Below are 26,839 nucleotides of genomic sequence, written 5' to 3' on the forward strand. Positions count from 1 at the left end.
GGTTGTTCCACAACTGATTGTTATTTCCTCTTCCAGAACTCTCTCTAAGGTGGTAATGTGTCTCTACTTTAGTACCAGAGGTAACCAGCAGGTATACAATTTGTCAGTCAAGCAACCGCTCTTTCCTTCATGGTAAGGTCCTGGATCAGGATCCTTTCCACTGCATTCCCAGGCATGTTGTGTATTGTGATTTAATTGTTTCATATATGTCAATAATAGTGTGCAGAACCCTAGACTAACCCTAGGCATAATGAAGGAAAAAAGCACTAGACCAGGAGCTAGGAGATAGGTTCGAATCCCAAGAATTGATCTGACTAGCCTGTGACAAACCAAACCTCTCTGAACCTGTTTCTTAATCTGTAAAATGAAGAGATAGACCAGATCAAGGTTTCCCAAAGTGTGCTATTTGTACATGAGATGATTTTAGGTAGTATATAGCAAAACTTCTTAGACTGATTAGTTTTGAATTTATATTAAATGTGTATTCGAAAAAGATGACTCTCCCGTCAATTCTATGAAACTAAATTAGATATTTAGATTAAAAACCTTAGTCGATGTAAAGAAAATATATGAGGTAAAGACTAGTTCAGATCATCCACCCATGCGGCAAAAAAACCCTGTAAAGGTGGTATGTTAGAGGCTAAAATTTGAAAAACACTCCAAAGTGACTTCCAGCTCTACATTTCTTCCCTCGTGGAGGGTCTGTTTGGACCAGGGAAGGCCAGGAGTGAGAGTGTAGGCACAGCAGCTGGGTGAATATGGAGGACATAAGTGGGGGAGCACAGCCGGAGCCCTGTTAGCCTTGGGATATTGTCACAGAGCAGACTTCAAATCAGTCCAGGGGGGCAAAAGCCAAGCAAAGGGTTGAGTGCCCTTAGCTACATTCTAAACAGAGCTGCAGCTCTAAAGGATCAATCAAAGCCATTTAATAGTTGACACAGAACAAACTGGATCTGGGTTGAGATGATCCAACAACAGATGTTCAGTACCCAGCCCCCCAAATAAAGCAAAAATCTCCAAGCATTTGAGGCGCCCAGGGGAAACTGTAAGCCACGGTAGGGCTCATTCAGTGCTGCGCCAGTTAACCTCTGCCTTAGAAGACCCGACGGTTTCCTTGCCTAGGCTGAGACTGGTCCCAGGGTTGGGGACAGTTGTGGACCCTACAAGTGGAACTTAGGTAATGTCAGCTGCCAGCGGGAGAGGGCCGTAGGACAGGTGATCAAGTTAGCCATTGTGCCAGGGGAGAAAGGGGGAAGAGAGCTGACTATCTGAGACTCCTTCCTGCTGTGCCAGCTGTTTTCTTTAGGCTTTTCCTTTAATGTCTCCAATGAGGAGAGACTTCTTACCCACCCATTTCCCCAAGCTTTTTAGAGATCAGGAAACAGGCTCAGAAAAGATACATGACTTGTCTGAAGTCTCACAGCTAATCCATTGCCAAGCTAGGTTTCCAGCCCAGGTTGGTCAGACACTTTACCAAGAGCATCTCGCTCCTCTCATTTTACCCACTCAAGCATCTCAGTGAGACAGAAGGCCAGCCCCACAAAGGTCACATAAGAACATTTGCAAAGACATAAATGTATATGAATGACGTATAAACTATAAATTTATGAGGGTGAAGTAATCAGAGGGAAAAAGGCTTAAAAAAACAAGGACAGCTTTGTGAATCTGGGTTTGAAACGCGTCCAATGGGCCAATATGAAATGTCTCTTAGCAGGCACCAGTTACATCTCCATCACTGTCTTCTCCCCTGCTACATTCATATTCATCCTCTCTCTCTCTCCCTCACACACACACACACACACACACACACACACACACATTCCTCTCCCCTGCTCTCTCATCCCCCTTCTTTCTCTTGCTCTCTCTTCTTTCTTTCCCTCGCCACCTGCCCCATTCATATGATTAGTATGCCAGAAAATAATGATGGGGAGTACTAGATTATATCTAATTTTTCTAAAATTTTACTAAAGCAAAAGCATTAGTCAAAAAATAGAACTCCAAAGAAGCATCCAGGAGTAACCGGAGCTTGGAGAAGTGAACTCTGCAGCTTCCCAGATCTAGGGATGTACCTGAAACAGAGAGGGGCCCACTTTGTTTAAAGAGAAAACAAGTTTGAATGAGACTGAGTCATGCTGTTTTGCTTGCCAATAACAACTGTTCCCTTCTGCTCCCTTCCCCTCCCAGGTCTTCTTGTTCTGTTCTCTACTCTTTCCCTTCCTTTGTACTTCCATTTTTAATGTTCTAAATAAAAAATTCAAATGCTCAAAGTCATGTTGTGATCACTGACACCTCAGCAGATGGCATGTAAACACAGAGCTCACTGGGCTGGAGCCCGGCCTTACCGGCAAAGGAGGTGAGCTTGAAGGGAAAAATCCCCCCTGGTCCCCAATGCCAGGAGCCCAGTCACCTCCCCTGGGTACACAGCTTCTCTGGTGGCTCAGGATTCACTTTCTTCTCCAAATGAAGATAGGATACAGCAGAGTATCAAGGGAATGAGGAGTGGGGACTGGGCAGGGGTCCAACGTCCTACCGTGCATTTAGAAAGGCACAGGCAATTGTCAGCTTAAAGTAGCCAACTTTGAGACTCTCATTCCCCCTCTCCAAAAACGCCTCCATTATAGCCAACCATCCCTGCCTCCCCCTGCCTGAAATTAACAAGGAAAGATCACTTCCTACTCAATGTTCTAGCAAGATGCGTTGAAAAAATTCTGTTTTCTCCCCCGGGCCCCTCCCACGTCATATCTGCTAAAACAGTGCTTCTCAAATTATCTGTGAAGAAGGGCCAGATTTCCCCCCAAATATTCACACAATAAAAGCACAACAACAATAAATTACTAAAAAACATGAAATAAACAAAACAAGACATATAAAATACAAGCCCAAGTTTTTTTAGTATTAGATTCAACAGCCATATTACTCTGTCAACTTGCTTATAAACTAAAGGCTTATATTCATTTTCTCTCCTTCTATCATCTCTGACTGGTAACAAACAGCAGACCAGCACCAGTCCACACATACTTCGGGTAGCACTACTCTAAAGATTTTTATAACAAGTTCGTTTTTCTATATACCACGTATATGCCCAATACCTTGTTCACTCTACTACAAGGAAGACAGAAGGTGGTCTCTTTAAGAACTGTATAAACATATTGAACAGACCAAACTGGCACAACTTAGGATCACTGGCATGGAGGTAGAACAGGTGCTGGGACCTGTGCTGGGAATGAAGAGAAGGCAGAGGGTGGGGAGTCAAAACTCTGCATAGTATGGCCAGAGAAGGGCTTTCAGAGAAGGTGACTTTGAAACAATGATCTGAATGGTGAGAAAGGTCCAATTATATGAAGAATCAGGGAAAGTTCATGTAATGCATAGGGAACAACATGTGCCAAGGTCCTGAGGCAGAAAAGAGTTTGATACCTCTCTGAACTGTTAGAAGGCAATTTTGGCTACAGCAGAGTGAGCGACAAGATCTGGATTATCTAAGGCCTACTGCCTGGCTAAGTTTTAGCTCTTTTCAACAGCATCAGAAAGCCACTGAAGAACTTCAAGCAGGGGAGAGACATGACCTGATTTCTGCTTTAAAAAAAAAATCAGTGTCAAATGGATGGATCTTATGGTATTTAAATTATACCTCAATATAACTGTTAATAAAAAAGAGATCAGTGCCTATTTTTCCCACTAATAGCATTTATGTCAACTTGTAATTATTTGTATATTCATACAGATAACTCCCACTGGACTAAAGTGTTGTGAGGTTAGGGACCAAGTTGGATATGGCTCGCCATTGTACCAACAGATAGCACTTAGAAGGTTTCAAAGTATGTTTGTTAATTGGATTAGAGAATAAAACAGTGAGTGAACAATACAAGCAACCTGTAATCAAGTGCTAATTTATATGGTGTAATCTTTAACTCTGCGCATTACATCCTCCCAGGAGGATGGATCTGCTTCTAGAAAAAGACTTGTGTCTCTCATTAGCAATCTGATAACTTGAGTCACCACAATTACCGTGCATTTCCCCATCAAAGCATCACCCAGATGAACAATTCAGATGGCACTAAAGGCAGAGCCAGCCTTCATCCAAATTGAGACAGATACTCCTCCTTGGCAGCCTTCCACCCCTCATTCTACTGCTTTTACCTTCCATATAGGCAAGCCACCTTTCTCATTTCTCACCCATAATCTACCATCAACTCAATGAAAGTCACCCAACTTATCTTGTCTCTGTTTTCCTCTCTGTACAAAATGTACCCTAACAATAATATTATATGAAGGAAATCGCCACATAATATCTTAAAAATAAGTGCCCTAAAAGTAAGCCTTGAATATATCTATTTCCAAACCTCAATTATCTCACCAGAAGGAAACTGAATTGCAGTACTATATGTATGAATCAAGGGAGACAGGATGATACCAAAGTCATCTGGATCTTTGGAAGACTGAGTTGTCTGGCTATTCTCAAATCAAGGACAATCTGTCTTTGGATGCCAGTTGTGTAACTAGTGTCTGTGTAAAAGATGGCCTTGGAGACTTAATCAAAAGTAGCTTACAAGGCCTTGCATTAGGCACAGAGGTCATGGTTGGTTTTATACTGTTGGGTTCAGATGTGGGCAACAGTCACTGGCTCAAACAGATGTGATGTGACTGAGAAGCAATGCAATTGATGAAATATAGCAGAGCTTACAAATCTAAATGAGTAGTTTCCTTCTCAAAGGAATAACTTCTGAGATTATATCCATATTTCCAACAAATGTTGCCATTGTTGCACAGAGGCAAATAGTCAAGTGTACAGATACTTAGAACATAGAAAGTGAGGAAGTAGAGTTTCAACTCGCCCTATCTGTGAGCACTAGGATTGCCTCCAACCTTTCTCTGCCTTCTCTCATCTCCTTTAATCTCTCCCTCTGCATACAGTTTACTGGACCAACCAAAGGAAGGGAGACCACCATGGCAGTGAGCAAAAAACAAAACAAACAAAACACAATTTCAAGCAAACCAAATTGGTGAAATGCAAGGAGCACTAGAATTTGATATCTAATCTAAACACACAAAAATCATTGAGTATCTGATCATCACTTCTAGTTATTAAAATCCCTATGAAATAATAAAATGGGCTCAACAGAAATTCCACTCACTACAGCAGGGGATTTGGAACCTCAGAGCCACTAAGCAATAATATTGTGGAGTTTACACATAAACGTATTACGTGGAAAGCATGGGAAGGCATGCGACAATGAAGGAGGACAAGAGCCCATAAGCAGTCAACAATGTGCAAGAGCCTATGTAATAATTGGCAAAAGGGGACACAATTGGCCTTATTACTATCTGGTAGAGAATATAGAGACAAATTTAATATAGATGTTTCTTAGTCATTATTTTACTAATTGAAATGGCTCTTGAAGAATGAAATTTCAGTAGACACCCAGAGCTATAAGTGATGAAGTGACGGCCCTTTCTAGACAAAGGAAACAGAACAAAGGTACCAAGGTTTAAAGGGGAGCGATGTGGCTAGAGCATGAGGTCTCTTGAAGGAAAAGGTGTGGATAAGGCCAAGAGAACAAAAGATAACAGATAATGGAAATCCTTGAAAGTCAAGTCAAGATATTCAGCTGTCAGTATGTCTGTAGAAAGTAGGGAATCATTGCAGTGATTTGAGGAAAGGAGTATTATGCTCTAACAGATATTTTAGGAAGATAAATTTATTATGCAAAGAATAAACTGGAAAGGTAAAGAACTGAAAGTTGGATCACCAGCTAGGAAGCCAGGACGATAAACTAGGCTGGTGGTCCTCAAACCCACTTGTGCTTCAAAGTCACTTGTTGAATTTATTAAAAAAAAAAAAAAAGACAGGTGCTTGGGCCCCATACCCAGTGACCCAACAGGCTTAAAGTGCCATTAATTGAAAGAAGGGATACAGGAAGAGGAAGAGATTTTAAGGGAATATAACAACTTTGCTTTGGGGCACATTCTTTTTAAGACACACATGGAATAAGGAAGTCAATTTAGTTGGTAGACAATTAGAAAAGGGAGTTCTAGAGTATAAGAGAGGTTCTAATTGGAAACTCATTGGTATCTCATTCAAAGTGAATTCGAGTTGAAAATTCCAAAAGAAAACAAGAAATTAATTTGTTTTATAGACTCTAAGCCTTAAAATGTAACAAATTCATTGGCTGAGGTATTTTATGTATCATAAATGTTATTTATCATAACTGAGTAACATTTATGTTGAAAAAGTAGATTCTCAGGGCCCAGCTATGTGAGAATCATGACAATCTACTGCCCCCCCAACATACACACACACTCAAAATTTTAAATGGAAAAAGGCGAAGAAAAAGAAAATGAAGAAATTCTAATATCTTTGGTTAGATGGGAGATGCCAGAAGAAGAAACTGATTTTTAAGCAACAAATGAACTGCTATGATTCAGTGAAGCAATAGAGCAGTTGCTATAAAACAGCAAAACCTGCTGAAACAAAATGAGCCATCCTTTCCCACAAAAATATCAAAGAAATCTACTGGAATGCATTTTGTCTTCGGTCAAACTATATTATTTTAAAGTATATAATTTTTAATAGTAGATGAAGCTCAGTGAGGAAACAGAATTCATGATACAGAAATTTCCTTTGAAGTCAGACATGTTTAAATTTATGTATTAAATAAAAGGATATGGGTTTTCTGTCCTTTTTTAAGCAGTTACTATTGGAAGAAGTGCTTGCATCAGGCACTTAAACCCTGAAACAAAAATGAGAACAAACTAAAAAGACTTAAAGAACTTTAAATATTACTTTTGTTCTGAGCCAAGGGCATGAGTTAAAAAGTAAAAACTTGTAAACTTATCACATATTTAGATTGGTAGTCAAACTTATACTTTTTCTAAAGACAAGGATTTTGTGATAATAATTAAAAAATCCATCTGTATTCACATGTATTACTGTCTGGTCCCTGCACTACTTCTGTTCACCGACCTTCCTCCCTTTATTTTCCCCTTTATCACCCACATGTTTAGCGTTCATTCTTGTTGTGCTAACGTCTTACAGAGATTTTGGAGAGACTCAGTGCCAGTGTTCTCAACTTGAGGTCCTTCTGTGACCAAGTCATAAAGAGAAGACTAGCAAGAGTTGTGAACAAATGCAATGCCTTAAAATAATGAGATAAGAGGTGACCATGGACCAAGAGCCAGCCAACTCCTGCTCCGTAGTCAGAACTTGTATCCCAACTTCAAATTTCTATAACTATCTTTCATCTTCTATTTTCCCCTTTATCATCCAGATGGTTGAAGGTCATTTCTTTTTTTTTAATTCATATTTAATTTTTTAAAATAATTAATTAATTAATTTTTATTTTTGGCTGTGTTGGGTCTTCGTTCCTGTGCGAGGGCTTTCTCTAGTTGCGGCGAGCAGGGGCCACTCTTCATCGCGGTGTGCAGGCCTCTCACTATCGTGGCCTCTCTTGTTGCAGAGCACAGGCTCCAGATGTGCAGGCTCAGTAGTTGTGGCTCACGGGCCCAGTTGCTCCGCGGCATGTGGGATCTTCCCAGACCAGGGCTCGAACCCGTGTCCCCTGCATTGGCAGGCAGATTCTCAACCACTGCGCCACCAGGGAAGCCCTGAAGGTCATTTCTGTTGCATTAGTTCCTGCTCAGAGTTTTTAGACAGACATCTTCCCACCTCAGGGTCTCTATGTAGCCAACTCAAGCAGTGAATTCTGGCAAGAGGTATGGACAAGTGGGATGTCTTAAAATAATCACACAGGTAGAGAAAGTGAACCAGGAGCCAGCCAACTTCTCCCCTGAATCAAGACATTTCTCCTAACTTCCATCATCCTACCAGAATACTCCCTGCCACCATCATTTTATTTCCTTTTCTATACACTCTGCATGGTTTGTTTTCTTGTTCTGCTTCAGTGTCTTTACATGGGTTTCAGGGATACATGAGGGGGTGTGACCAGCGCAACAACTAAAATCTAGCAACATATTCTAGAAAAGTGCAGTGTCTTAAATTTAGATATCAGAGGAGGACCAGGACCCTGGCACCTCCTACTTTTTAGCCAGAATCCATCTTTTACACTGTCTGTTCCTACCACTCTCTCCCCTTGCTTTTTTCCTGCCTACCTGTTGTGTGTTTGCTGGTCAGCTTTGTTGTGTTGGTTATTTCAATGAAGCTATGGGTAGACTTAGGCCCCAATTTATAACTTTCCCAATTATGGTTGTACATGATCATAGACTCTAGCAACTTCTTCTAGAAATAAAAAACAATGGGATAGATATAGGAGGTGGACCAGGAACCAGCAAAATCTCCCTTCTTAACCATCTCCTCTCTCCTAACCTCCATCTTTCTCCACTGACCTCTCCCCTTTTATTCTCCCCTTATACCATCCATATGTTTGGTGATCATCTCTTTTGTGTTAATGTCTTTTGAGAGGTTTTAAGAGACTCAGCCTCAATTTTACCACCTTGAAGACTGTGGTTCACCAGCCTAAGGAGGAGATCTAACCAGAGGCTATGAATGGATGAAATGCTTTAAAATTATGGGATAATCTGTTAAATCAAAATGTATTATTATAATCTTCCCATTTCTGTGTCTTTGTTTTCTATTTGCTTTGTCAATAATTGAGGAAGGTGTGTTAAATCTCCATGTTAATTTTTTTTTTCTTTTTTTATCTTTTGGCCACGCAGTGCGGCATGTGGAATCTTAGTTCCCTGACCAGGGATTGAACCCGAGACCCCTGCAGTGGAAGCACGAAGTCTTAACCACTGGCCGCCAGGGAAGTCCCTCCATTTTGATTTTTAAAAATAAATTTAGTACTGGGAATTCCCTGGTGGTGCAGTGGTTAGGACTCCGGGCTTCCACTGCCAAGGACCTGGGTTCAATCCCTGGTCAGGGAACTAAGATCCCACAACGCTGCATGGGATGGCCCCCCAAAAATTTGTTCTTAATAAATTTAGTACTATTGGTTTTAAAAATAATAATAATAATGGGATGGGAGGAGGAGGAGGTGCAGGAGCTCTCCTAACTTCCATCTTCCTACCACTGACCCCCTGCTCTTTCATTTACTCCATTTTCCTTTCTGGCTGCTGTATCATCACCTGTGTTGTGTTAGTGTCTTGACATAAGTTTGGGGGGGTCTTTGGCCTGCTTTTAGGGTTATAGATGTCATAACAATAAAAATCCATCAAAGATTATTATGGGATGGTGTAACGCCTTAAAGTGGTGGGATAGGAGAAGGAAGACTAGAATCCAACCAAACCTGCCCTTAAGCAGAACGTTTCTCTGAATTCTCATCGTCCTTCTCTCTCTCTCTTTCCTCCTTTCCCCTCCTACCTGTTGGATGTCAGCTCTGCCGCATTAGTGTCTCTGAAGAGGCTGTAGAAAGAATCAAGCTTTAAATTTTACAATCTTGTAGACTGTCAGTGCCACTTGAACCATGGAATTCAGCAATATTTGATACAAAAAGATAATTCTTTTTGAAGAACAAGTATCAGAAATAGAAGGACAATCAACAGTCAACCAACTCCTGCCTTTTAGTCAGACAGTTTTCCTTATATCCCCTTCTCTACCATTCACCTGTTTTCTCCTTTTCCCTTCTGTGTCCTTGATAACTGTTGGTTAGCTCTGTTGCATTAGTGTTTTTTCAGAGGGATTAGGGAGAATCCAGCCTTGATTATCTCAACCTTGAGAACTGTGACTTGCTGCATCTAAATGCTGGGCACCAGGGCAACATTCAAGCCATAGAATCTGATTAGAGATTACAAACAAGCAAAATGTACACAAATAGGCCAGAGGGAGAATTAGGACCAAGAGCCAGCCAACTCTTGCCCTTTAGCAACAAGATCTCTCCTTTCATCTCCATAAAAGCTTATTACAAAACATAGGCAGAACACACTACGACATAAATCACAGCAAGATCCTTTTTGACCCACCTCCTAGAGAAATGGAAATAAAAACAAAAATAAACAAATGGCACCTAATGAAACTTCAAAGCTTTTGCACAGCAAAGGAAACCATAAACAAGACGAAAAGACAACCCTCAGAATGGGAGAAAATATTTGCAAATGAAGCAACTGGCAAAGGAATAATCTCCAAAATTTACAAGCAGCTCATGCAGCTCAATGTTAAAAAAATAAACAACCCAATCCAAAAATGGGCAGAAGACCTAAACAGACATTTCTCCAAAGAAGATATACAGATTGCCAACAAACACATGAAAGAATGCTCAACATCATTAATCATTAGAGAAATGCAAATCAAAACTACAGTGAGGTATCACCTCACCCCAATCAGAATGGCCATCATCAAAAAATCTACAAACAATAAATGCTGGAGAGGGTGTGAAGAAAAGGGAACCCTCTTGCACTGTTGGTGGGAATGTAAATTGATACAGCCACTATGGAGAACAGTCTGGAGGTTCCTTAAAAAAGTAAAAATAGAACTACCATATGACCCAGGAATCCCACTACTGGGCATATACCCTGAGAAAACCATAATTCAAAAAGAGTCATGTACCATAATGTTCATTGCAGCTCTATTTACAGTAACCAGGACATGGAAGCAACCTAAGTGTCCATCGACAGATGAATGGATAAAGAAGATGTGGCACATATATACAATGGAATATTACTCAGCCATAAAAAGAAACGAAATGGAGGTATTTGTAGTCAGGTGGATGGAGTTAGAGTCTGTCATACAGAGTGAAGTAAGTCAGAAAGAGAAAAACAAATACCATATGCTAACACACATATATGGAATCTGAAAAAAAAAAAAAGGTTCTGAAGAACCTAGGGGCAGGACAGGAATAAAGACGCAGACGTAGAAAATGGACTTGAGGACACGGGGAGGGGGAAGGGTAAGCTGGGACGAAGTGAGAGAGTGGCATGGACATATATACACTACCAAATGTAAAATAGATAGCTAGTGGGAAGCAGCTGCATAGCACAGGAAGATCAGCTCGGTGCTTTGTGACCACCTAGAGGGGTGGGATAGGGAGGGTGGGAGGGAGATGCAAGAAGGAGGAGATATGGGGATGTATGTATATGTATAGCTGATTCACTTTATTATAAAGCAGAAACTAACATACCATTGTAAAGCAGTTATACTCCAATAAAGATGTTAAAAAAATAAATAAAAATAAAAAGTACAATTTTATTGGAAAAACTACTTTTCATCAGACTTCTTACTAAAATAGAAGGGGTTCCTCATCAGCATTATTCCCATTTTACAATTATTGTTGTTACAGTTATTGTAAGCACTGTGAAACCTTTCTCATGAAAATAAATATATGAGAATGACAGGAAAACAAAAGAAGCCTATTACAGTATCTCCTTTCTTTTTCTACCACACTTCTGCTCTCTCCATTTTGTCCACGGGGCTGTGTTAAGTATTCTGCACGTGTGGATGGGTAAATCTTCAGGGCAGTTGGTAGGAGCTAGTGTCGTGGAGGTCTTGCTGGACAGAAGAGCCATTTGAGGTGACCTTCCCCTGGCTTGATTTGTGCTGCTGTGGACGCATTTAATCTCACGAGGACAGCCCGGCTGGTTCCAGTCTGAGGGGTGCCAGAACTTAATCCCAGATATGGCTGTCATAAAACACGGGTTGACTGAGAAACTCCTAGGTCCTCAGCAGTGTGGTCGCTGTGTGGTAGACAGATGAGTGCTGAGCGTGCCTGTGAGGACGCCTCCCAATTACAGTATGCTACTGGAGAGGAAGGCAGCCAAATGGGGATGCATGGGGCCTGGGCGGCAGAGTGAAGCCTCCTGGAAGTAAGCACAGGTGACTGGTGAGGTAGATTTGAGTTGGACTCCTCTAGTATCTCTTGTAAGAAAAAGGTAGTGAGGTAAAATGTTTCTGGAAAGGAGTGGTATGGTGAGTAACCAGACTGAAGTGCTGGCTCTTATACCTTAAGGCAGACGTGAGATTTCTGGGATCCTTTCTCTTGCCCTCCTTTTTGTTAATCCTGTGTTGCCATTTTAACATGCTAAGGTATGAGGTAAACAGAAGTGTGATGCTTATCAAAGTATAAAAGACACAAGAAATAGTACTTCCTAGTGCACACTGTGGCCATTGGCCCTGGGGACCAACACGGTGGCAGAAGCATTCTCAACCCCTTTCTTTCAAGGAAGGGGGCTCCACCTCCCAGGCCAGGCTTTTAGGACACAGGAGAGCACCAGAGAGCCCACTCTTCACCCCCGCCAGCAGACAGATGGGTAGCTGCTCAATGCTCTTGTGTAATACTTGTTAACTGGCAAATATGGTTTGGCACAGTAAACGACTTAAAGCCATTTGTTCAAGTTTTGCCCTCAGCTCTTTATTTGTATATTTGTTTAGGGGGTGAGAGTTGGGAGTTGGATAACAGTTAGGCTTAAGCCCCATCTGGAGCCTCTGCTAGGCTTTACACACAGGCAAGCCTCTCTGCCGATTGTAGTGCAGAGGGGAGCGAATGGGAGAAAACACTGAGTCTTAGTTTCTTTCAGGAAGGAGGACTTTAGGAGAAAACTCATCCTAACAAGTTAATGTTAATTTTAAAAAACACTTTGGGGTCATTGGAAAGGAGGAATGGTTCTCAGTGATGCAAACTATTTGGCCCTTTGTCCAGTCTCCACTGGCTCATATACCACTTATGAAAGGAAGAGGAATGGGGCTGAGAGAAATAACTGAAAAAGCTGCTTCACTAAAATATTTTCTACGACCGCCTTGTTGACCACGTTAAAGAAATGCAGAATTAAAAGAAGCAGGTGGGGGCTTCCCTGGTGGCGCAGTGGTTGAGAATCTGCCTGCCAATGCAGGGGACACGGGTTCGAGCCCTGGTCTGGGAAGATCCCACATGCCGCGGAGCAACTAGGCCCGTGAGCCACAACTACGGAGCCTGCGCGTCTGGAGCCTGTGCTCCACAACAAGAGAGGCCGCGATAATGAGAGGCCCGCACACCGCGATGAAGAGTGGCCCCCGCTCGCCGCAACTAGAGAAAGCCCTCGCACAGAAACGAAGACCCAACACAGCCATAAAAATAAATTTAAAAAGCTTTAAAAAAAAATAAAGAAGCAGGTGTAGGGATGGTGACTAGAGAGAGAGGTGTACACGATATTGGTTACATTCATGTGTTCAGGTTGTGAAAATTCATCAGGCTATATTTAAAGATGTGTGCACTGGGACTTCCCTGGTGGTGCAGTGGTTAAGAATTCACCTGTCAATGCTGGGGACACGGGTTCGAGCCCTGGTCCAGGAAGATCCCACATGCCGCGGAGCAACTAGGCCCGTGTGCCACAACTACTGAGCCTGCGCTCTAGAGCCCACAAGCCACAACTACTGAGCCTGCGTGCATAGAGCCTGTGCTCTGCAACAAGAGAAGCCACCGCAATGAGAAGCCTGCACACCGCAACAAAGAGTAGCCCCCACTCGCCACAACTAGAGAAAGCCCATGCGCAGCAACGAAGACCCAACGGAGCCAAAAAGAAAAAAAAGAAAGAACAAAAACCCTTATCATTCTAAAAAAAGGAAAAAAAGAGATGTATACACTTTTCTATATGATTATTATACTTAAATGAAAACTTAGAATGTAAAAAAAAGAGAAAACTTTAGAGAAATAGTAGAGATTTGAGTAATATAGTGTATGCATTTATCAACTCATCGAGTGGTACATTTAAGATTTGTGCATTTTATTGGATGTAAATTTTACCGAAAGATAGAAGGAAAGGAAGGATGGAAACTGCAAACACTGAACTCTAGTTAATGGCCTGCATGCTGAAGTCTTTTGGTATGAAGTATACTAATATCTGCAACTTACTTTGAAAGGTATCCAAAAAATGAAATGGATTGATGAATGGATAGAAAAATAGTAATTGTAAAATCTGAAGTGACTATTTGGTTTTTCACTGTACAATTCTTTCAACTTTTCTGTATATTTGAACATTTTTTATGTAAATGTTGGGGAGGAGAATCTAAAGGAAAGAGGAAGAATTCTTCCCATTTCTTTATGAATATAAATATTGGCTCCAGCCCATTGAAGACCAAAGTGAATCAGCAGCAATTGGCAAGAGACAAAAGAAGAAGAAAATGGTGGATGCTATGAAATAGATGTCAAAACTCATTCATGGACACATGTGAGACATACCCTGGGGTTTGTACCATCATATGCAACCAAGCTGTCAGTTTCGCTTTTTGGCATTTCTGTAAATTATAAATGTTGAAAGTGCTCATTATTAGAGTCTGAAGCAATCTGCTGCATTCGGCATGTTAAGCTGAAGAAGAGTTTTTGATACCTCTAGCTAGGGTCAACTTTTTCAACAGTTTCCAGTTATATGAATCATTGTATTTGTACTCAATGAAGAAAAACTAAAAATACAGGTAAATGAAAGAAAAAAAACATTTGAAGTTGACACCTATGTTTGTCGTTGCAGCAGCTACACTAAAGACACAGGCACTAAAATGGAAGGATGTATATTTTCTCCATCATGCCTGTAGTTTCAGAGCCAGAGTGCCCTAAGAATTAGTCCATATCAGGGTCGTTTGTTTGTCGTGGTTTTGGTTTTTATTGAGATATAATTGACATATAACAATCTGTCCAGGTTTTCCTTGATTGCTAAAGAAGGATCCTGGGGAAGGAACTTTCATTTCCTCCTTAGCACTCTAACCAACAGATACAATGAGTACGAATGCATGACCTCCCACAATCATTATTCTCTTTCAATCTCTTTCTAGGGTTTTACCGATATTTTGCTAGAAAGAGTCATGCATGGGGGAGCCAACATTACAGGATTCCAGATTGTCAACAACGAAAACCCTATGGTTCAACAGTTCATACAGCGCTGGGTGAGGCTGGATGAAAGGGAATTCCCTGAAGCCAAGAATGCACCTCTAAAGGTAATGTTCCACGACATGTAGAAACCTTAGGCCAGCTTTCCAGAGCATCTCAGTATGGCCTTTATATATTTACGGCCACCCAGTGATCAAATGGTCGTCCCTCGAAAGTGTTTCAAGGCTGCTAAAACACAACTGCAGATAGTGCTGCCGCACTTGAAAACTAAATTCCCAAATAAAGAAGCTATTGAGAAGGAGGTCTTTTAAAACCCAGCGTTTGGGAAGGTTAACTTAATTTTTTAATGAATTTCATTTTTAATATGCCCATAATTTACAATATTACAAGAACCTGAATCAGGCAAAGAGTGAGGACAGTGGGAATAGGTAAGGAAAATTGATAGTCTGAAACAGAAAATTAGATTTTACATTATTTATGTGATTGCTTTGTGTTAATAAGTTTCATGAATCTCAGTACACCCAAGTGAATTAGGCTCTAATACAGAATGCATGTTGCCTATACATATATTGAATGGAAATGTTTTCCTGCCTGCAAAAGTATCTTTAAATAATTAGATTACCTAAATTGCTCATTTTCATGAAATCAAGATAAGAACACTGAAAGCAGAAAGTCATGCTTAAAGTGCACATTTTTCATGTGTTCCCCTATGGCTTGAAATCCTATTATTTAAAAATCAGGAATTAAAACAGATAAATGGGGGGAAAGTTATTCATGTTACACAAAGGATCCTTCCAATGTATTTTTTTTAAGTAACCCATTCCCTCAGTGCATTGATTCAAGTATGAAACAGACTTTAAATTCTTCCTTCCTGATACGTATGTGAAAGTATGTATGTACCATGGCTGTGGGATCCTTGTGATCAAGATGAGGGATCAAAGCAGAGTCAAGGCTCAAAGCCCCTCCCTAAAAAAGGAAAGGGGAGGGGACATTTCCTTTCTCATGGTTTCAAGATACCCATCCTCATATCCTTCCTCCCTGGCAAGAATAGAAGAAGGAGGAACAATGGGACATAGAAAAGAGACACATTCTGAATCACCTATGCAGGTCCACCCTGAACGGGTCACATCAACATAATACAAGTGGGACCTTACTTTATGCAATTGGTATGTTCTAGAAAAGTCATAAGTTAAACATCTTTTTTACATCTTTTTGTATTAATTTAAGCCACTTACTATCTAAGTGGTTCTCTGTAGTTGTAATGATTACATTACACATGCCAGATTACATTACACATGCCAGGTGTCCTCATATGCTTCAGTAAATATGGTCACAATTCCTATGATGAATCTGTTGTAGTCAAATCTCTTTTTTAAGATGATTTTATCTTTTATTGAGATATGATTGACATGTGACATTATATTACTCTTAAGTATACCACATACTGATTTGATGTATGTATGTATTGCAAAATGATCACCACAATAAGTTCAGTTAACATCTATCACCACCACAGCTACAAATTTTTTCTTATGATGAGAACTTTTAAGATCTACTCTCTTCACAGCTTTCAAAAAATACAGTGCAGGATTGTTAACTATAATCACGATGATATACATTACGTTCCCAGAACTTATAACTGGAAGTTTATACCTTTTGACCACCTTCATTCATTTTCCCTATTCCCCAGCCTTGACCTCTGACAGCCACCATTCTGTTCTCTGTTTCTATGAGTTCCTTTTTTTTTTTGGATTCTACGTATAAGTGAGATCATACAGTATTTGTCTTTCTCTGTCTGACTTATTTCACTTAGCATAATGCCCTCAAGGTCCATCTGTGTGTCACAAATGGCAGGATTTCTTTTTATGGCTGAATAATATTACATTGTATGTGTGTCTGTGTGTGCATATATATTTTTATTGAAATATAATTGACATGACTTTATATATGTATATATGTGTGGGTGTATATCACTTTCTTTATCCATTCATCATTTGATGATTTGATGGACACAGGGTTGTTCCATGTGTTCGCTATTGTAAATAATGCTGCAATGAACATGGGGGTGCAGATATCTCTTTGAGACAGTGATTTTATTTCCTTCAGATAGATACCCAGGAGTGGAATTGCTGGATCATATGGTAGTTCTATTTTTAATTTTTTCAGGAACCTGCCTATTGTTTTCCACAGTGACTGCGCCAATTTACATTCCTATCAACAGTGCACGAGGGTTCCCTTTTCTCCACATCTTCATCAACGCTTGCTGTTTCTTGTCTTTTTGATAATAGCTATTTTGACAGGTGTGAGATACTATCTCATTGTGGGATTTTTTTGTTTTTTTTAAATTTATTCATCTTACTTATTTATTTATTTTTTTCTGCATTGGGTCTTCATTGCTGTGCGCGGTCTTTCTCTAGTTGCGGCGAGCGGGGGCTACTCTTCATTGCAGTGCACAGGCTTCTCATTGAGGTGGCTTCTCTTGTTGCAGAGCAAGGGCTCTAGGCATGCGGGCTTCAGTAGCTGTGGCTCTCAGGCTCAGTAGTTGTGGCTCGCGGGCTCTAGAGCGCAGGCTCAGTGGTTGTGGAGCACGGGCTTAGCTGCTCCGCGGCATGTGGGATCTTCCCAGACCAGGGCTCGAACCCGTGTCCCCTGCATTGGCAGGTGGATTCTTAACCACTGTGCCACCTGGGAAGTCCCTCCTTGTGGTTTTGATTTGCATTTCTTTGATGATTCAAATCTTTTTATGGACTAAATCTGCCCACTACATTTAGGCGAGCTTATATTAATTTATATTTTCATACAACTGTCTATCCACTGTTTTGCCATCCTTAGATTTAGCAGGCAATAGGTAGAGGAAAAAACCTCATTTATTCAATATTTTAGGGGTTATCTACAAAATGTCAGGCACTATGCTAGGCACAAAAAATGGACAAGAGTAAAAGTATGAAAAGGGTGCTACAGTGTCATTTATGCCTGTTCAGAAGTTGTAGAGGTGTACAAAAGAGAAGGAAGACAATTTCAGCTCTGGATTATTCATTGGTAATTCATGATATGTGTAACGTAAAGTTCTTAGAACTTAGTGAGAAGAATTGTTCAGGCTTATAAGCAAAACCCTTCAAATAACTTAAGAAAACAAAATACTTAAATAGGTGGTTACAACTTTCGGATTACTTTGACTTGTACTAGTCATTATGGAACCTGTCTCTATATCAAACAGACAAAAAGCCCATGTTAAAAAATTATGTACAATATTTTTGATTAGGAAATAAAATTGTCTAGAGATTAAAATCCTGATGCTTAATTTATTCTATATTTTATGAACATTTCCTTTGGGGTCTTTTTTTTTTTAGATGGTCACACATTGGTCCGTAGAAGCTGAAAAAGTAGAAAATTAAATAGCTATTTTGGCATGGCTTGGAAAGGACTACATTAAGATTGCTGACAATTTATGCAGTCAGCTGGGAAAAAAATCACCACCATGTTGGCTTTATGTAATGCTAGCATGGGCAGACACAGATTTTTTTTTTTTCATGAAAGAACATATGCCCCCTGCTACAGTCATACTTGATGACTTGGCCCTGAAAGAAAAGTAACATGAGAAAAGTCAGAAAAGTAAATTGATAGTTGTAAAGATGACAATGCATTCACTCACACTTGTATTGGGACATACTATATAGACAGAAAATTCCCCCCAGGGCATTTTGCTTCATTTTTTTAGAAATCAACAGAATTCTATATTCTACCAGTATTTGTCACCCCTGCAAAACAGGGGCCAGCTAATTTTAATCACACTTTGTTGATTCATTTAATGAAAAGGCATCCACCATGTCAAATTGCAGATAATCAAATCCCTTGTATTAAATGACTGGTCTCATCCTTAGTACAGTGTATCAGTACAGTATATCCAAGAAATAGAAAGTAAGTGTTCTTGCCTGAAAAAGGTAGCATCACGAAGTATTGCCTATGAATTGTCAATGTTATCAGATTTAAAACTCAATAACAATTGTAATTTTCTACAGTCAAAAACCAGCTTTGGATTTTGCTCTCCCAAGGAAACAAAAACTGATTTATTGCTGGCCAGAGGTCCTAGTTCACCAGAAACGTGGTCCAGACAGAAATGATTAATGTTTCCCTCCAAATTAATTTCAAGCTGTCTAACTTAGCTATTTCCATTTTCCCCTAAGTAAACACCAGATCTGAATTTTCTATTACAAACAGCAATAACCCAGTCTTGCTTTAGGATATGCCGTTTCCTCTCCAGTCTATATATGCCATCCTTTAACTTCCCACATATTTTGTTCTCTATAAAGGAGCTGGCCTTTCAGTAGTCACTCACTCAATATGAAACACAGTATTGAGAGCAAGAGAGAGATTCCCTTGAGCCATTTGATCTTAATAGTCTTAACATGTGCACACATGAGGTAAGATGCATCATTCTAGAATGGATCAAAGTCAGGCTTGCCCAGAGAGATCTCTTGATTCAAGTAATTAAGAGGGTGACTTCATAGAACAAGAGTTGGAGATGAATGAAAATTATAAGAAACGAGGCAAGTTTTGAGGGCATCATTTGTCATGATATCTTGTTTTCCATACATCCATTTCAGTACACATCTGCATTGACGCACGATGCAATACTGGTCATAGCAGAAGCCTTCCGCTATCTGAGGAGGCAGCGAGTGGATGTGTCCCGGAGAGGCAGTGCTGGAGACTGCTTAGCAAACCCTGCTGTGCCCTGGAGTCAAGGAATTGATATCGAGAGAGCTCTGAAAATGGTAATGACCACAGTGGATTATTGGGTTGGGGGCACCTTATAAAGACACAAAAAGAGTAAGACCTCAATCTTGAGAAAAGACAACCTAAAGGGAATAGGATGAGAGTCTGTAGAATGTTCAAAGTATACAGAAAGATAAGCATCGATATTTATTCATCAAAATCTAGAAATCTAAAACTAGAAAATTCTTCCTTGAAGCTTGAGAAATGGTAAATTTAGGGCAAATGAATATTTAGCTCTGTACTATAGTGGGGATAGTAAATCAAACTCAGTACCCTTGAAAGTTATGGATTGAACATGTAAATGGCTTCAAAAAATTCAGACTTTCCAGAAAATGATGTTGCTTAGGGGGACTGGGATATTCTCTAGGAAACTCCTAACTTCAGGGTAGACATTACCAGCATCCTCTGGCTCATCAGACAAATTATTAGCCTGGATGGACTGTGGAACCGAGCCAGTGTGATAGTATTTCTATTTGTCAAAAAGAACCTTTATACTATTCTACATGGTGAAATGCAGGAACACAGTCCATTCTAGGCCTACTTAAGAGGCTTTTCCCCAGTGCCCTAGAGAAAAAGCCTGAAGGAAAGTACAAGGAATCAATGGGCAGAGAGTCAAATAGGTCACTTGTTTTTAGTACTTACTGGGTGGGAGAGCATTTAAGGCTTTGAGCAGTATCCTTTGAACAGATTCCATTATTTACGCTAGGAGCAGCGTCACCCATTCAGTGTAGCTTTCCAAGCAAGAGCTCTTTCCTGAATATTTTGCTTTAAGCTACATACGCCTGCATGCATTAAAATAAGCCTTCGAGAGTACAAGACTCTCTTATTTCTACTTCTTTAATTATCCTGATGTTTAGAACACCCAAATCAACAAAGAGATAGGCAATGATAAGATAATTCTCTGCACAACCCAGCAACGAGGAATCTGTAATGGCCTCATAATGTGCATCATTTTGTGTAGCTGGCTCTCTTACTGCTGCCTTAAATTTGCCAAGTTGGAAGCATTCAATAGAAAGGGGTTAGTAGCCACTATGTCTCTCTCCAAGAAAGAGATATGACTCATTCTCCCATCATGCAGATTTTTATGTTATTATGTCAGTTCCCTAACAAATGCCCTAAGTGTAATTTTATGGAGGTAGCACTGCACAACTTTTGAAGAACAGTTAATTAAATTCAACCTTCATAGCTGTTACAAGATTTGTATTGTCAGGTGAAACATAATGATGAGTGAAATATAAAACTCCCTCAGAGTGAACCAAAAGGAGTTTTCATCAAAACCTCAAGGGGCAAGTGCCAGCATCTTCGATTGACTTCCCATTCATGACACAAATGACTCTCTTCCCCAAATACAAAACTGGCTACCAGAGTGAAGGACAAGAAGTGAATTTGGCAAGAAAAACATTAGATTGATCATATTATTGCACAGAGTTTCCACATGTCTAACTCACTGATAAAGCTCAAGCTGTAAGCCAGGTAAGTAACCTTCCTCCCCAGGCCCTCATGATCAAACACTCAACAGAAAGGATGCTTTCCCTCTTTCCATAGGCCAGCCTCTTTCTAAGGCTTCAGAGAGGCCGGAAAGTATCAGCCTCTTCCAAAAGTACATGTTGCCTTGTGACAAATGATCAGTGAAACTCCACTTTTCAGAGGATTGCAAGAGAGGGTGGTCTGAAGTACTAAAGGTTTTTACCATATTAAAAGAAATCCCATTTTATTTAAGTTAATTAAAAGTGAGGATGCATGATGTAAAAGCATCCCTCATTGTGACTAGCACATAGTTGCTGCTCAGTCAATCATTCTCTTCCTTCAGAGAAATCTGGCAAACAAAATCATTGCCTGAAAGAGTCTCCTAAGGGGCCTGTTTTAATGGATAAATAATCGCACCATTCATTAAACAAATATTTATTGAGCACCAACAACTATGTATCAGGCTCCAAGTTAAAATGCAAACATGAAATAAGATGAGGGGAGCTCATATTTAAATTGTTAATATGTAAACAAATGCTTTTAAAAACCTTAAAGCTACTTGCAAATTGGGTAATCATCATCCTTACAATCTATCGATGGTGCAAAGATTAGCGTCAACCTGGTCTACTGAAATATGTCACAACTCTAAGTCATCGAAACTTGTCAACTTGTTCAGTAAACATTTATTGAACACCTGCTCTATCCCAGGCTCTGGATTAGTTTCTGAGAACACAGAAAAAGAATGTCTTTCATCTTGAGGTGCTCCCAATCTAGCAGGGGGGCTGGAAATACATAGATGATTAAAATGTTATGGTGAAGCTCTACACGTAATGCTATGGGAACCCAGAGGAGAAGCACCTAATATAGACTGAGGTGCGGGGTGGAGAGGATTAAAGAAGGGATCCCAGATGGGATGGTGGGAAACTGTCACTGACATTCACATCCTTAAAAATAGACTTCTCTCTGAGTGCTCGTCCAATTCGACTTCTGCTCACCAAAAGTTCTAATCAGCTTAGGCTATTGTCCAGTTTGCAGATCATGCTCAGATAGGCTGGATCTTTAGAAATATACAATTCTTAATGAGACTTGAAGACTTTGCTATTCTCAGTAACGAAGGATTTCCTTAATAATTTCCTCTGCCAGTGTCTCTACCCTGCCTATCTCCTCTCCTAGAATTCAGTGCTCAAAACAGAGTGTAAAGAACCCTTCATGCATCACAGTATGCATCAGACCCATCCTACTGGATAAGCAATTTCTATCTCAACAAAGGACCTTTTCTTTAGCCAGAAGCATGACGTCACCTTCTCTGCAAGCCTAAGCTGACAGTAGTGCTTAGGTTTGTTCATTTAGTAGGACAATCATCTTGTCTTCAGGGAGTCACATTGGAGCATTTCTCCTTCAACAGATATTCCATGGTCTCCTACTGGTGGCGAACGAGCCCCATTCCCTTTAAAAAGATGCTCCCTACTATTTGCCATCAATTTTCTCTTCTGCAGCACAAGCCCATTACCGCTTCTCACTTGCTTAACAATCAGCTTGTCGCTTTTCTATAAGAGATGAAAAAGTATTCCATGCTTTCATCTTGGGAGAATGACAGATTCTTTTTCTTTGAAGCAAATTCCTTGACCCATACTCACCAGATAAGTAATTCAAGTGGGTAACAATAATGACATATTTATAGAGGGTCTTTCATCCAGTGTCCTTGAACTGTAAAATAGGTAAGGAAATCTCTCCACCCAGTAGAGATGGCCTCTTATTAGTTCATAATACGGGGCCCAGACCCAGGAAAAATTGTGGCATACGTGCATCTGCATTTGGCCTCCCAACTAGGTGTCTGGGCTATTCTAGTACCTCTATCTGTTTTATATAGTATTCAATACTCCTGATTCCCTAGACTTAACAAATTTCATCAGTCTGTGGATTATCCCTCCATGGCCTAGCTCTCCACTACCTGTCTGGAACTGGGCATAGGTTAAATAAGAGGAAAAACTCATCCCTGTTACTATGGTAGCTGATAAATGTGTAAACCCCTCAAGAAACAGAACTAAATTCATTTTGATTAATAATTATTATTATTAATAGAGCTAGCATGTATTGCAATGCTCACTACATGCCAGACACTGATCTAAACACTACATATGTATAACTCATTTAATCCTCCTAACAACTCCGTGGGATAGGTACTACTAGGATTTCCCATTTTACAGATTAGGACACTGAGGTACAAAAGCATTAAGGAACATCCCCAAGGTCATACAGTTAGTAAGTGATGAAGTTACAGTATGAATCCAGGAGCTCCAGAGCCCACGTTACTGAAGTTGGTTTATGTTTGGACGTTGGGAATAGTGGAACTCACAGTTCAGAAGAACGCATTATCCTAGTTAAGAATACTCTTCAGGCTACTCCCTTCAGAAAAGACGAATGGGAGAAATTTCAGGTTCCTTGGAATCTAGAAAAATGGTATAGGTGATCTTATTTGCAAAGCAGAAATAGAGACACAGGTGTAGAGAACAAATGTATGGATACCAAGGGGGAAAGGGGTGTGGTGGGAGGAATTGGGAGACTGGGATTGACACATATACACTATTGATACTATGTATAAAATAGACAACTGATGGGGACACACTGTATAGCACAGGGAACTCTACCTAATGTACTGTGGTAACCTAAATGGAAGGGAAGTCCAAAAGGGAGGAGATATCTGTATGTGTATAGCTGATTCATTTTGTTGTGCAGAAGAGACTAACACAACATTCTAAAGCAACCATACTGCAATAAACATTAATTTTAAAAAATCAGTTTCAAAAAAAAGGGATTGAAATACACAAAATACATTTAAATCTATGAGTTGATAATAATACTAAAAACATGGGTTACCTTTAGACAATTCTAAGAAAGATTTTTATTCTGAAAACCGGTAAATAAAGAGAAAGTTAAGTATTTTAAAAAACAAAAGAAATTTCAGGTCCTTGAAAAAGTAGTGGTAGGGCCCTCACTGTATCATATAAGAAACTGCCTGTCACACCCACTCAAAGCTTCATTAACTAAAAGGCATACTTAGAAAACACTGGACAGGAAATGCAGATCTGTATAGACTGATCTGGTGGCTATAGCTCAATGGCTCAAGATAAACATTCTCCAAGATTCCAAGATCTGTCAGTTGACCTCATCGCAAAAACCAAAAAGGCAATAATGTGGTGCTATTTTAAAATTTTACATTTTTCCCTTTCTACCAGGTGCAAGTACAAGGAATGACTGGAAACATCCAGTTTGACACTTACGGACGTAGGACAAATTATACCATCGATGTGTACGAAATGAAAGTCACTGGCTCTCGGAAAGTAAGTAACCAAAACAGATATCCAAATAAAAAATCTCTCAGAAAGTGACAGCCCTCAGATGTAAGGAAATAGGTGTTAGGAAACACACCCAAAGCAAATTCCCACACATCATGTTTGCCTTTCCATTTGGTGAATAGTGTAGATATGATGCAGAGCTGTTTTGTAATCAAAGTGTTCCATCTACACATTTTAAAAGTTATTTCCCTCTGAGGCTGGTCCTTTAAAAGTGGTAGACTCAAGATTTATTAACAGCTTCCTACAATACAGGGAAGGAATTACAAATTTTATTGCATGTTATTTAAACAGAAGCTGCCAAGATACACATGATTTTAGCAAAAGAATTGGAAAGTAAGTAATTTCTCCATTTTGCCAACTCACCCACCAAAACGACTCTGGACAAAGTACCTTTCCCTACAGCTAAATTTCATAATAACCACTTTGCGTCTATCATACTAATAGTGAGTTAGTCAGGAAGTGGGAATTTAGTAGTTACTTAATAAAACCTTAGAACGTAAAATATCTTGTACCATTTCTACAGGATACTCAACTGATTGCCCACCCAGCTTTCCTACAGTTTTAAGGAAAGAATTTTTCTGCTATCTGAGTTTAAAGAATCAAAAAGGCTGATCATTCTACAGTGGGCTAACTTATTTTTACCAAATATCAGTAAAAGCAAGGTGGGGATGGGAACCCCAAAGATGAAGGAACAGCACATCTGTTGCTCAAGCAACTACAAAAAAGTTTCATTCTACTACAGCACTTGAATTTCATGCAGCACTTTTTGAGTGAAAAATAGGCAACCAGGTCAAATGTCTGCTCTTTCTAGGCTGGCTACTGGAATGAGTATGAAAGGTTTGTGCCTTTCTCGGATCAGCAACTCAGCAATGACAGTGCATCCGCAGAGAACCGGACCATCGTAGTAACCACCATTCTGGTAAGTATGGACGGAAGGTAGGCGGGCTTTCTGTACAACAAGACTTCTGTCTTCTGAAAAGCATTATTCAGCCAGTAGGAAAGACCTCAAGTTCAAACAGTGGAAACTTCCAACAGGTCAGCTTAGGAACCTTTCAAAATGTCTTGCCATGATGAGGAACAGAATGTCATTTAAATAAAGAAAAAGAATAGGAATTCGCAATAGTTTTAGATGTTGTTATCCTCTTTGTTACCCTCATGGACTGATGCTTCTTCTGGACTTGAAATATAATTCTTCATTGTGGGGGAGATAGCGTTGTATGGAGGAAAGAGTAGGTCAGGGTTCTAATATTAGGTCTACCACTAACCTGAGTTTAATGGTGCAAATCACAACTTCTCTGAGCCTCAGCTTGTGTTATTTTTTCACATAAGGAGTGGTCGTTATAATAATCTCCTATCCATGTCATAAGACGTTTCAAGGCAATATTCACCATGTAAAGCTTTTCTGAAAAACTAAAAGCACTATTGGGATGTGAAATAGTATTTTCACTTATTTTCAAATGCTTTTCTAAAAGCTGGTATGTTTCATTACTGAATGAAGTACAAACCCGGGTTAAAAATGAGTATGTCTGAAAATGAGTAGGTCTGAAATTGTGATTAATTAAATGGAGATTCAGCTGAAGTTTATCTTTCATTTAAACATGCCTATCAAATACTCACTTTGTCCTAGGTACTGTACTAGGCCCTGAGGATATAAAAATGAATAAGCCACAGACCCTGACCTCACAAAGATCACAGTGCTTCCCTAGGGCTTTCCAGGGCTGGCTGTGGTTCTTACATAGTAAATCCCAAGAAATCAAAGGCAGTTCACCTTCGTGTAACTAAGAGAAATACCTCTGCCCAATTTGACTAAATCAAAGACTTTACAGGTGGAAACTGGTTCTTTCAAACTCTCAAAAAGAACTTAAATTCTTCTCTGTTTCCTTAAATCAACAACTAAGGACTCCAAGGAATATGTGCCCCCATGAATAGTCAATTGAGGCTCTTCTGCTTATTAAGCAAACATTTTTAAAGGCTCTCTTAACACACCAAACCTCAATAGCCACAGGGGAACAAAACTTCATTATTACATTTATTATCTCTTAGAAAAATGTATAGGAGTAATCCTTTGATCTTGCTTCTGGTCCCAAAGGAATCACCATATGTAATGTATAAGAAGAATCATGAGCAACTGGAAGGAAATGAGCGATATGAAGGCTATTGTGTAGACTTAGCCTATGAAATAGCCAAACATGTAAGGATCAAATACAAATTGTCCATTGTCGGTGACGGGAAATACGGTGCAAGGGATCCGGAGACTAAAATATGGAACGGCATGGTTGGGGAACTTGTCTATGGGGTAAGTTTTTTTCAACACTGTTTTCATTTATTTCTATGCCTTCCAACTAATAAAGATAGAGGAATTTAATTTTCAAGTGCAGTATTTATCCAATTGCATAGTTTTCATATGATCTGTACGAAAAACATTTTATTCTACAGTTGAATTCTGTAAAGGTAGCTTGTCAATAGCATCCTTTGGGCAACAGGATTATTTTACTGAAA

The 26,839-nt window shown here is 39.8% G+C and overlaps 1 protein-coding gene across 1 annotated transcript in view; it reads left to right on the plus strand.

Moving 5' to 3' along the window:
• GRIA3 (glutamate ionotropic receptor AMPA type subunit 3) overlaps positions 1 to 26,839 on the plus strand; it is a 286,926-nt gene that overhangs the window by 178,866 nt on the left and 81,221 nt on the right. The window contains exons 6-10 of the mRNA XM_036840418.1: positions 14,690 to 14,851; positions 19,349 to 19,516; positions 24,221 to 24,325; positions 25,152 to 25,259; positions 26,430 to 26,636. Coding sequence (XP_036696313.1) covers positions 14,690 to 14,851; positions 19,349 to 19,516; positions 24,221 to 24,325; positions 25,152 to 25,259; positions 26,430 to 26,636 — 750 coding nt within the window. The remainder of the gene's footprint in view (positions 1 to 14,689; positions 14,852 to 19,348; positions 19,517 to 24,220; positions 24,326 to 25,151; positions 25,260 to 26,429; positions 26,637 to 26,839) is intronic.

The sequence above is a fragment of the Balaenoptera musculus genome, chromosome X (assembly GCF_009873245.2).
Source record: "Balaenoptera musculus isolate JJ_BM4_2016_0621 chromosome X, mBalMus1.pri.v3, whole genome shotgun sequence".
NCBI classification, from domain to species: domain Eukaryota; kingdom Metazoa; phylum Chordata; class Mammalia; order Artiodactyla; family Balaenopteridae; genus Balaenoptera; species Balaenoptera musculus.